Source organism: Myripristis murdjan, chromosome 9 (assembly GCF_902150065.1).
Source record: "Myripristis murdjan chromosome 9, fMyrMur1.1, whole genome shotgun sequence".
Classification (NCBI taxonomy): Eukaryota; Metazoa; Chordata; class Actinopteri; order Holocentriformes; family Holocentridae; genus Myripristis; species Myripristis murdjan.
The window spans coordinates 13,754,449-13,767,220 of NC_043988.1; the positions used below are offsets into that span (position 1 = coordinate 13,754,449).

Below are 12,772 nucleotides of genomic sequence, written 5' to 3' on the forward strand. Positions count from 1 at the left end.
TTAATCAGTTTTCTATGTCTTTTTCTCACGTCTCTTCCCCTCCCAGGGTGGAGAACATGGCCATGCGTCTTGAGGAAGTCAACGAGAGGGAACACTTCATGAAGGCCTCGCTGCAGACTGTTGACATTCGTCTGGCCCAAATGGAAGAGCTGATTGGTCGAATTGCTGTAGCACTGGAGCGTGTGACAGGTGTTGAGCGTGGAGAGGTCAACAAAGCCCGTTCCCGGACCTCATCTGACTGCACAGACTCAGCATACATACTCCGCCAGGGTGAGTGCCCTGATACAGCCTACATTCTCCGCCAAAGCAGCTTCAACAGCACAGAAGGGAATGCCTACCGCCTGCAGGAAGCTCTGGAGGGAGGAGCAGAGGGCTCCATGTCCCCTCCATCTCCTACCGGCATGGCTACACGGACAAGGAGTCACTCATTCTATGTCGGCGGAGGTCGTGGTGGTGAACGAGCAAGTGGAGCTGAGCGAGCGGAGAGCTTTTTCAAAGAACGCTCACTTAGTCTCCACCGAGCCAATAGCTCACAGTCGGTGGCTTCAGCCGCTGCCCCCAAGGAGTCTAAGCCCCTCCCCCTGGCGACACTGTCGGTCTCCCAGCAGCACCGTCCATCATCATGCATTGATATCTATGTCTCAACTTCTGAGGAGGTGGGGCCTGCCGAGGTCTTCCTGGATCCTCTCCGTGTGGCCCCATCCCTCCAGAGAGACTCGTCCCTCCATTCAGAGATCATGGAGGCGGTGCTGTCGGGAGGCCGGGACTTCAACAGCGCTACCACCAGCGGTTTGGGCGACAGGCACTCGGAGGGTGGCGCAGGCAGTAGTGGAACAGCTGGGGCTATGTTTGACGATAGTGCAGCAGCTGATCTGTCTTTGTGCTCAGCCCACCTATTACCAGACACCACCCTACCTCCCTGGGACATGGAACCATCGCCGCCACCCTCGGCAGGGCTGCTGGAGCGTTCTAAGAGCAGCCGCTACCTCTCCACGGCCGGCACAGGGTTCCTGGACGAGCCTCCACTGGTCAAGTCCCACAGCCTCATGTTCACACCAAGGGGCTGCTACAGTGGGCTGGGGGCAGGAGTCCAAGTAAAAGCAGCAGAATACACCAGCATCACTGACTGCATCGATACACGCTGTGTCTCCTCTCCGTACCCTCCTGCAGAGCGCTCGCACTCCCCGGGAGGATCCACCTCCTTCTCTTTTGACAAGCCACCAGACCTGGGTTCCTCTCACCCAGAAAGAGAGGCAGAGCTTAGCCACACAGATTCTGATCCAGAGGACCCCGAGGACCTGGTTCCAGCCCCTGATACCCCTCGATTAGGGGGCCTTGGTGGGCCCAGTGGGGCCCCTCTCTGCTCCCCCTTCTCCAGGCTGGAGCGAGCAAACAGCTGCTCTTCAGACGACTCCCATCCTTCCCTCACCCTGGCCCCTCCGCACCGGAAGAGCCTGTCGGTGAGCGAGAGGATGGAGAGGGGACCAGGTCTGGGGGCAGAAAGGGGGCCTGGGCCAGGAGGCCGGGGTTTGGGAGGAACCAGAAACCCATTCCTCAGGAGCAAGTCTGGTGCGCGGCCTGAAACAGCCAAGACTGACAGCCTCTCCATGAGGAAGCTGGCTACTCCATCAGCTTTCCGCAGCTTCGATAGACAAAACTATACGTGACAGTGAGGATGTTGGTCAGCACACCAAGAATAATAATAGGACCAGGGAAGAAAACTTTAGGGCAAATGTGAGAGCAGGGTGAAGTTGCTCATAGATGCTGATGTGGGCCAGATGTACAATTTTCTCACTTGTGTTTTCAGGTCAGAAAAGGTGACGTAAAGCTCTGGAGGGCAACTTTACCCAGGATCAGGAACCGAGGGAAGGGGGTGGGAGATTGGGGTCCTACTGTACACCAGTCGAAAGCAAAGAGCTATGAATCTAGGCTAGTTTTTACCTCCTCTTGTAGCTAAGTAACTCTCAATGGGGTGTTTTGGCAATGGAAGGTGTATGTGTATGTCTTCCACCCACCACCTTTTACATCAAGTAGACATTCTGTCACTGTGTTACATCACATATCAATCACCATGATAGTAAAAGAAAGTATACTGTAACTCTTAGCTACATTATATGATAGAAACTGTAAAGTCAAAGAGAGAGAAGGAGAGAGAAGAAAGAAAGGCATGGCCATCTGATAATGTCCCAGTATATTGGTCAGTGTTGTCAAAAAATAACCTTAGATTTTCCTTAGATTTCCCTCTGCTCATATACTCAGACTCTACTCTGTAAGACCCAGGCAGTAGTTCAAAAAAAAAAAAAAAAAAAAAAAAAGATTAGAAATGAGTTTGGAACCTCCAGGACCGAGAATTATTGTGCTAACATGGCAATAACTTACCGCTAGATACACAAATACACCTTTCAAATACGTAAATAAAAAATATTTTGTTTGTAAAAGGAAAATCAAACTTATTTCTTACACTTTTGTTAATGGATCATGGCAAAATTCATTAGAAAACAAGCTCTTTTCAAGAGTCCCACAGCTGAATATCCCTGTTTTGATCAGATCAGATACAAACAGAAAACAGCAAGATGGCAAAATATCACTGGGTCACACAGTGTTTTAGCATATATCACTCAACAGATTTTTACTTTATGTGTCTCCATTAATGACGTTTGAGTGTCTGCAGTCTGTAGTGACTAGAACAGTAGATGCTAGAGGTTTAATTAGCCATGTGAAACGAATAAGAAACAAGTGTGGGAAAAAGTGACGTGGTTAGCATCCACTGTTTTACAACTCAAGCTTGGGGCACAGCATGGAGGCAAGGCGTGAAGCTGTATCAGGAAAGTGAAATGAGGGCAGGCACATCTTTGAGGGCCAACACATCAGGAAGGAAAGAAGATGGAGCAGTTTTGTGAAAGGAAATACATACACAGTGCAGACATTCACACACATATATAGATACACACACACACACATAAACAGTTCCCTATGAGGCTGTGTAGTCAGTGAAACTTTAAATATTGCTATAATAGAAAGTCCCAAATTTATCCCAGTCAGCTTTAACAAGTGCAATTGCAAAAGTAGCGACAAGAGGCGGTATGAACCGGTTTCAGAGGTAACGCCTGCTGTGAACTTCCTTTGCTTGCACAAAAAACCAAAAATCATTCCACTGTAGCTCTCTTCTTACCCAGCCCTCCTTCATGTTTTTGGCAGTGGCATTATGTTGCAAGGGTTTGACACAAGCCTACAACTAATGGATCCGTCCTTCATCTGTTCCATACTTATCATTCATTTGCTTTTCTCCTTTCTTTTATAACTTCATTCACTGAGCAACTGGAAAAGGAGACTTCCTACAAAAAAAAAAAGCAGCAGACTTGTCTAACTACTAAATCCATTACAAAATCATGTACATTTCAAGAGTTAAGAAGGGAATGGGAAACATCTTCGGTTCCAAAACAGGAAGAACTAATTTACTTTTAAACTTGAAAATGTGCTGTCAAGTATATGCATTTTATAGTTGAGTCAGATAGACGAGAAGGCATGCATTTTACGAGACATGGCGGAAGTTTTGTCAAAAGATGAAAGCCAGATCAGTGTTTCAACAACAACAACAATAAAATCTCTTTATTTATTTATTATTCTGATGGAGAAAGTCTAGGGGGATAGAAATGCTCTTCTGTGATAGCTTTGTAAAGATAAGATAGGTGAAATTAATAGAACAGATTCTTAAACTGATTTTTTTATGTTTGTGTTTTATATTTCATCAATATTACACTTCAGTTTAATCATATTGCATTTATTTTGAGACTGATTCTATTTATTGACATATTTTCTTGCTCATTATTAAGAATTAAATGCCTGTTTGAATTACTAAATGAATATTTATATCTTCTCAGTGCTATTTTTGTCTAATTTTAAGTATTTTCTATTTAAGATTTTAAATTTAATAAAAGATGACCATCTACAAGCACTAAATATGATGTATTATATTATTTATTAAAACTAGAACTGTCTGATATATTGTACATTTTAATCATATTTAAAGTATTTAATAATTTTTATTGTATGTTTTATGAAGCAGCTGTCATGAGAATTTTCTAATGTAAAGTTGACATGGCAATACACAGCTGCAGGCATTACCAAACGTAGGGTGCCTTTCGGGCATGGATGAGGAACACGGGGACTGCAGTGGCTTAGAAATCTGTGAAATCTTTCATCTTCCATTTTTCCCTTATTACAAAACCCAAATACCAGTGATTATTTTCTACGTGGCTGTTGCTTACACTCATGGACCTTTGTTACTCTCCTAAACAGATCTGATGTGCAGAGTGGGGGATAGTTGGTCGTCTGTATCATCTTTTACGCGGACATTTATTTGAATTCATGTTCATGGTACACTACAAACTGTATAATAATATCTCAGTGGAGTTTCATAGCTGAGATTAAAAGAACTTTTTGCACAAGACTTACCACAGATGGGGATTAAAAAAGACACCATGAAGGTGATGCTAATGCAGTTACTAATGTGTGTGTTGCTTGATTTGAATGATTGGCCTTATTCCTATCAACAGCCACTGAGAGGGGCGTCCTAGCACCACAAGCCAGGTGTATCCCAGAGGAACGGGATCACTCAGCCTCTTGATACTGATAGGGGATCAGTTTTGCAACGTCCTCCGCCAAGATTTAGGTTGTGTTTTGCATAGGAAAAGTGACCCCAAGTCAGTGCTCAGGGACAACTTGACTGCAAAGTGATGCAAAGTATCATGGAGTAACTTTTGTGTGGTCAGAAAGAAAGAAAGTAAGAAAGGATTTCAATCTTTGTTCAGCAGAAGGCTTTCAATATAATCACTGTGCTGTATGACTTAAACGACTTAAGCCCATAATCTCCTGGGATCCTGGGGAAATCTATATATTTTGTGCTATACTGTGCTCAAGAAATGTGTTAGGATAAGATATGTTGTCTCCACACCACTCAGCAGACACCTTGTTCACCCACAGGAGTTTAAGTTCCTGACAGTCCGAACTGCAGGGAGAGATTTTTTTGGAGGGTGGGGGGGTTGTGAAGGGTTGTGTATATTTGTGGAGAGGGCTTTGGTCACACACACCGTCCCCCTTACTCACATCAGTGCTGAACCGAACCAAACCACTGAACCACATGAAATCGAGCTGAGCCCTGCTCTGCGTTTGTCCACACAGCTGTGGAGCAGCACCGCTCAACCAACCTGATTTTACATGGCTCAGTAGTGGGACAACAAGATGTAGGTTCATGGCCTCCTATGTGACCCATTTTAATATCAAATTCTAAAATACTGGTGATATTAAAGGTCCTTTTTCTCTCTTTTTGATTCCCCTAATCCTTATAGTAAGGAATATGAGATATAACGTACATGTCCATGGCACTTCTGAACTCATGTGTGCATGATTCTGTAAATGTTTTTCTATATGTTGACATGGCCATTGTGCAAGGTATTGATGGTTCAAATCAAAGGGAGGTGGATGTATATGCGTGTGTGTGTGTGTGCGTGCATGCGTGCGTGCGTGGGTGGGCAAAACTGGGTGAGTGTTTACCCAAATGTAGATGACAATAGCCTAATAATGGAGAGGCGTGCCAATGCAGCGCAATCCAATAAAATCCCGATGTACAGTATTTTTTAAATATTTTCCTATACTGTAGCTAACAGTTTTGTGGAATCATCAGCACATTATTATAATCAAGAGATTTATTTCCCCCTCCTTTGATGACCTGTCAGTGAGTACTTGTAAGATAAAGAGAAGTACATGCACATGTTTTTCTGCAATAATTGCTGATGTTGTGGTTTTACAACTGAAAGGGACTTACCCTCCTACTGGTCTCACTTTATTTAATGTCCTTTAAATGCATGCAGTTCTTCCACTGAGAGTGTACAGAGATGATCTTCTGTAAAGATGACAGAGAGAGAGCTAGAAAGAGATTATAATATGAAATCACAGTAGTGAGTATTTGGATGCAAATACAAATCTGTATTCTTCAATGTCAATAGGATCATGTCTGGCATGCATTGTTAAATAAACAACTTAAATAGATTGGTATACTGTGTCTCTCCTATTTTCACTTTGCCTGTGCTACCAATGCAAAAGCAACCAATTACAAAAAAAATGCCTAAAGACAAACAATGGTTGATGACTATGAGAAAAATATGTGAGAAAAAACATGTTGCCTTAAGTTCAACACGTGAGATTTGGTTTGTCACTGCGAGAGAGACACTAAACCTCAGCAACATCAACATTTCTTGGAAACTTTTCATGATCTACAAATTGGGGGCGCAGACTATTAACTGCGTTGTTGTAGAGCTCGTAAAACATCAAAGGAGCGTAATAGGCCTGTGTAAAATCTAAAGTAATGAGGCGCATCACACAAGCTGTTCTCCAGTTGTCGCGGGGCTTCAGCCACCGGAGCCCATCCCCCGCCATCCACAGCTGCTTGTGAGCGCTGAGGTCAGCTGGACAGGTGCTGTAAAAACCAGTACAAGTGGATAACTGTGATCCTTAATTGTGGCTGGCTGAGTGACATTTGAAAACACTCATCAAGTACACACCTGTGGCCATAAGTCAAGTCAAGTAGCCTAATATCACAAATTATAAAGTTGCCTCTGGGGGCTTTACAGTAACACAGGATCATCTGTCCTCAGACCCACACACTGAATAAGGAACAGCTCCCTAAAAACACACATCAGGATTAATTAAAATGTAAGTGTGCTAACTGAAAACTATTGTGTAAGTTACCTAGCAATCGCTTTGTTTCTCTCTTAACATTATTTGCCTTTTGGTCATCATATTAACTCGCTAAAATGCAACATCCAACAGATGTGGAATGACAGAAAACTGCAGCCAGTGCCTCACATTCTTGCAACCATGATGTCCTCACAACATCAAAAGTATGGAAAGTCATCTTTTCCTCCACATGTGCTCAAATTAAAAGCCATTCAAAAGTCCAAGTTAGGGCTTCCATGGCCCAGCAGACATCTATGGAAACCTGGTTTCTCATCTACATTGGATTTCAGAAATCAGATGACTGCTGTGTGTGGGGAATAACCTGCACACTGAAGTGCATGCTGAAACTCAACTCAAACATAGTTAAGGTATTTTACAGCCCAGCTCATATGAAAATGTTGATACCCATCTTTCTGTTGCAGCTTGTTGCTGTTAGCCTTCAACACAATCCAACAGGACGCTCGTTTTCTGCCTCAAAAACCTTTCTCAGTGCTCTTTTTGAAGCTGGAAAACTAATTTTACAGTCAATATGTATTGAAATTGTACACCCAAAATGGCTGCAAACCATGCTTTCTAACAGGTTTTATTCAGCATTTACAATACATTGCGTTGTGTCTGCCCACATCCACAATATACTGACAGCTGATAAGTCAGCTAATGCTACCATCACTGTCACTCAGTGCTCGGAGGATCCCTCTTGTAAAAGTGTGACATGTCAACATGGCTTTCACATCGTCAACTTGGAAAAGAAATAGTGCTCACGAGAAGTTGCGAGGTGCGGAGCCCCCCTGGGGTCAGCTCAGAAGAATGTAAGGCCCCTGTGTAAAGCTGTACTCTTGATTTAGAAATCTGTGCACAGTTTACAAACCATGCTCTCAGATTATAAAATCTGTGCCCTCGGATTACAAATCCATGCCCATGAATTTGGAAACAGTTTACAAATCCATGGGCATGGATTTATAATTTGCAGGCACAGTTTATAAATCTGTAGATATGGATTCGTGATGCAAAGGCATGCATCATGAATCCGAGAGCATGGTAAACTTTGCACACAGATTAATAAACTGAGAGCACAGATTTACACATAGCTCCTTATTATTCTCTCAAGTGACCCCAGATGGGCTCCGCAGCGTGGGAACAGCGAAACATCTTGGTTTCACACCAGCCATGGAAAACTCCAAACATCTTAAATAAATCATAAAAAGTAAAAATACACCAGAACACAATTATTAGGTTAGTAAATGGTTTACAGGCCTACAGTATGTTTCAGTCTGTGTTACGTGAGGCATGAGACTGAAGCAGACAGAGACCACAACAAAAGAAAACAGGAGTCATCATTTAAGTTATATCTAGTTTAACGTATGTCTGGACGTTGGTCAAGGCTCAGTCTCAGCCCTCTGCATGAAAAAGTAAAACGATCACTCAAATCGAATTGAAAATCTGCCTGCAGGCAGTGTTTAGATAGATAGATAGATAGATAGATAGATAGATAGATAGATAGATACTTTATTCATCCCGCAGGAAATTCACAGTTTTTCAGCAGTATCCACAGATTACAGATTAAATAAAATAAAAAAAGATTAAAAAAAAAATAAAGAATAAGATCTAAGTACAACAGAATAAGATCTGAGTACAACAGAATAAGATCTAAGTACAACCCAGTGTGCAAAAAGCAATGTGCAACAACAACAAAAAAAAAAAAAACGTGTGCATGGGTGTATAAAATGTGCATAGAGGTAGGTCAATGTGCAAATTTAGAAGAAATATACAGTATACATAGCATATGCAGGTTTTACATGCTCAAGCTAAATCAGAATCAAAAATACTTCCTTGATCCCCAGGGGAAACTGGGGCAGTTACAGTTGCTCAAATTCTCAGGAGAAGAATAGATTATAAGCATAAGAGAAGTTATAAGACATAGAAAAAGACTTGGCATTGTAGAAAGCTGGCTGTGCTCGATTTAAACCATTTGGCTCCCTAATGGCCGGCTGTGATTTCAATACAAACATTTAGAGCAGTGTGGATTTCTTGCATACCTGGCAGCCCCTGTGAACACACTGCACAGGGCCCATCATGTGGCATTAGTGAGCTGACAGGCTACAGCATCACTAACATTCATGTAGCAGAAAAATGTATCTGCAATTTATTGGCCAAAACATGAAAATGTAATAATAAGGCACACGGCAGAGACTTGCATATGACTTTAATATTTTGTTTGACATTTTAGTAACTATTGATTGGTGGATTGATTGACTGATTGATTGACAGTTCCGGGAAAGCAGTGAGCCAGCAGAGGCCGTGCTCTGCAGTGCAGGGCTCTGTCTCACCGCCTGACAGTGTCTCTGCCTTGTCGGTGGTAAAGTCAGGTCAGGCTTGTAAACGGCCCTGTAAAGGCGCTGTAAACTGCCTCTGGAGGCTTATTGCTTAAATAAATGGTCTGCGATGACAAGCAGCAGGGCTGGGATTTCCACTCTGGGAGGGGCTGTAGCCGTTTAACTCGCCTACTGGAGAATGGGTCAGCGGAGGTGCGTCAACTCACACTCCGCACGCAGAAGGGAACATTCTGTTCTCCGGTTACGCATGTTCTCTCTCTCTCTCTCTCTCTCTCTCTCTCTCTCTCTCTCTCTCTCTCTCTCTCTCTCACACACACACACACACACACACACACACACATATCCCAACACACACAGGCCCACCCTCCCTCTTCAAAAAAACAATCCCTATCTTTGACAGGACGACAACTTGATGTCAACAACAACATGACCCACATGCGCTCGATCTGCACCCCGTGCACTCGGTGAAAAGCACACCGAGCACACAGCCGGTGGGGTGCAGCAGCGCACCTCCTCTCTTCCAGGGAAATGTTTACAGCTGCTCTGAGAAGGAGGGCAGCTTCGGGCTGCGCGTCCGGCAGAGCTCCTCTTTCGTTTCAACCCGACTTTTCCTGGAAACTCGGAGGTCCCGTCAGCCGGAGCGGAGGTGGAGCCATCACACGGGACCTGATCGGACTCGTCCCAGCCAAAGATCAATAATGTTCCCATAGCCTGATAGTCAAGTGGCGGCGGCTGCAGCGTGTCTGTCGTGCGTAATAGTCTGTTTATAGCACCCCTCTGGCACTTGGTGTGACTGCTGTCTCCTGCGGCACAATATTCCTGTAGTATTAGCACATATGGAGCAGTGCATGATTTATAGTTTTGTTGTTTCAGTCTTGTTCCCAATTTATGGTTCTGTTCTGTTTCACAATAGATCTTTTGGATTTCACCTTTGTCGTGGAGTTAAAAAAGCAGTAATAGTACCCTAATGGCCTAATTTGTGTTGAAGACAAAGGTAATGAGGATGTTCAGAAGGGGGGTAGGTGTGTGTGTGTGTGTGTGTGTGTGTGTGTTTGTGGGGGAGTGACACTCTCTCCCCCCTCCCATCTGTGAAATCTTTCTACAGTGTGACATTTCCACTCCTTATGTTCCATCATATGATGGCTATACATTATGGGACTGTATACCAGCCCATCGTGATATACTATCTGAGAGGGGCACGCGCTGGCACGTAGGCACTCTTTCCATTGCCAGTTGTGAAATGTTGCTACTGTGTGACATTTCCACTCCATAACTCTGCAGATGCTGGCCACATTATGGTCCCGTATGTCAGCCTGCCATGTTACAGGAACATGGAGGTACATAAAGATTTTACTTAGGTCTGTCTAGAATGGGCTGAAGTATACTGAGGGTAAACAGTGAGTGTATTGCCTTGCCTGGGCCACAATACTCACATAAACAGCTGAAGGGAACACACGTCCAGACTACCATGATATGCCAAGTACAAACTGGCAAGAGGGAACATTGCTCAATGTTCAACCAAAGCGCTGAGCAAGATTTTCTAGGAACTTGAATGAACCACCCACCGCATTGAGAACACAGGGTTTTTGTTTTGATTTTTTTTTTTCCCTGACTACAAATCCTGCCTCCTCTGAGGGAGTATAGGCTCTTAAATGTCTACCTATTGTCTGCCCACTCACATGGCTGCTGGATCCACTTACACTTTTCACTGGTAAACAATCACACTGCTTTAGCTGCAGTGTGAATGTTCACCAAACACTGTCTGATAAAGAACTGCAAATAAGTTAGCTGTTTTCACAATCAACACCATCATGTTGCCTAAATCAAATACTGGCTGCACCAGCCTGCAGTTAGTCTTTGTGTGTGTGTGTGTCACATTGTTTTTATTACTGTATTTCAGTTTGTAGTCTGCAGTATTTTAGTTTTATTTAACTATTTAAAAAGAATACATTCTACTGCTAATTCACCTTCATCTGGAGCATGACTGTCACTACTGACAAATCAATCAGTATCCATTTTCCTCCAAGCCGCAGACACCGCTTTTGATCGAGCTTCTTTCAGCCTGCCTTGTCCACGTTTACCTCACTGATTTCTTACAGCTCCCAGAATAATTTTGACAGTGGAGAATACATGTGATCTTGTGTTCGGTTGGGTTTAATGCATAGATACTCAACGTCCGGCTCACGGGCCATACGCGGTCCTCTGGGACATTGATGGTGCGCCCCCAAAAGCCAATCAAATCCCAAAGGACGAGTGCAGAGTAACTGCAGTCCCACGGTTTCCCTTAATCCCTGTGAATCCCAGGAGCTCACAGATAGGAGAGCTTTTGTTCTGAAAGGTTTTACTTCACCATCTGAACAAAATTCACTTCAGTCCTTTTATTTTACATTTTTTGTGTGGAATAATTTGTAATATTCTTGTAATTTGATGGTAATTTTCTGGTAATTCATTTTTAAATACACAGTCATAATCATTGCAAATATATTCTTGTGGTAATTTTTTTTCTATTTTTTTTTTTTTAGTCAAAATTTCTGTTCATTTCCAGTATTTATGTAATTTTTACCTTTTTTTGTTACAATTAGCAGACAATTTCCTGGTCATTTTTGTAATGTAACTTTTTAATATATAATGGTTTCAGAGGGTTTAGGCAGGAATGCCTCTTGTTATGGCACGTTTAGCATGTTAGTTACAGGAGAATATGTACTTTTTGAAAGGAAACAAGTAAATAATGGTTTCTTTCATCCAGCGGCCCTTGGCCCCTGGCCTGAGCCACTTGAGTGTCCCTGGTTTAATGTACTGGAGGAGAGTGCAGTTCTAAAAGCAATCACAAAGACATTGCAGGCTAAAAGTAAACCAGTGAAAGCTCAGCCGGTGCCTTTCCCAAAATGCACTGCATTCAGGTCTCCTAAGCCGACAGTGACAAGTTGATAACATGGAAGCATTCATCATGCACAGTGACAAGTGAGCCTGTCATTGTCCCCGAGGAGATCGAGTGTAATGCGGAGGACAATGGCATCCATACGCTGTGCTAATTTAGGATTAGGTTGTGAACCACTAAATGAGACATGCCCACAGCTCAAGAGTTATGAACCACAGGGGTTGGTGTGGTTTACATCTGTGAAAACACAGCAGTAAAACACATATCTCCCTTTTCATGTTGCAGATTTATGTGTCGCTCCATGAACACTAACCTGCCAGCCCTTGTTAGATGCCACGGTGGCATCTAACAAGGGCTATGCTTGGGACTGACAGTAAATCTGATAAATCGGTGCCCAACCCTCACCCCACAGTTCCTTTTGCTCAGTGAACTGGTATGACCCCTCTGCATACATACAGTACATACCGTGCTTATGGAGAGTAATTATAGTAGTCCTATCATAAATTTGAGAAGGGTAGCCTATATAGCCTACTATAGGTATATGACTAAAGTTAGACCTAAGGAGATGTAAAACACACACACACACACACACACACACACACACACACACACACACACACACACACACACACACACACACACACACGATAAGGTAAAATACAGTTCAGAGATATGCTATGGAATACCAGGTTCATTTTATGAGCAACACTGGCACGCCATTGGCTGATTGGTATCATACAATCCGGTGCTGCTGCCAGCCTGCCAACGCAAACGAGGAAACAAGGCGGCTGTGGTCAAAGTTTGACAATGATAGATGCATGAGGGA

General features: G+C 43.3%; 1 protein-coding gene across 2 annotated transcripts in view; it reads left to right on the forward strand.

Annotated features, from left to right (window-relative positions):
• Positions 1-3,360, forward strand: part of trpm3 (transient receptor potential cation channel, subfamily M, member 3) — a 174,931-nt gene extending 171,571 nt beyond the window's left edge. Inside the window, exon 27 of one of the 2 annotated variants that reach the window (XM_030060102.1) lies at positions 47-3,360. In XM_030060102.1, the coding sequence (XP_029915962.1) occupies positions 47-1,667 (1,621 nt within the window). In that variant the 3' untranslated portion in view covers positions 1,668-3,360. The remainder of the gene's footprint in view (positions 1-46) is intronic. The other variant, XM_030060101.1, reaches the window with a different exon arrangement.
• Positions 3,361-12,772: the final 9,412 nt, after the last annotated feature.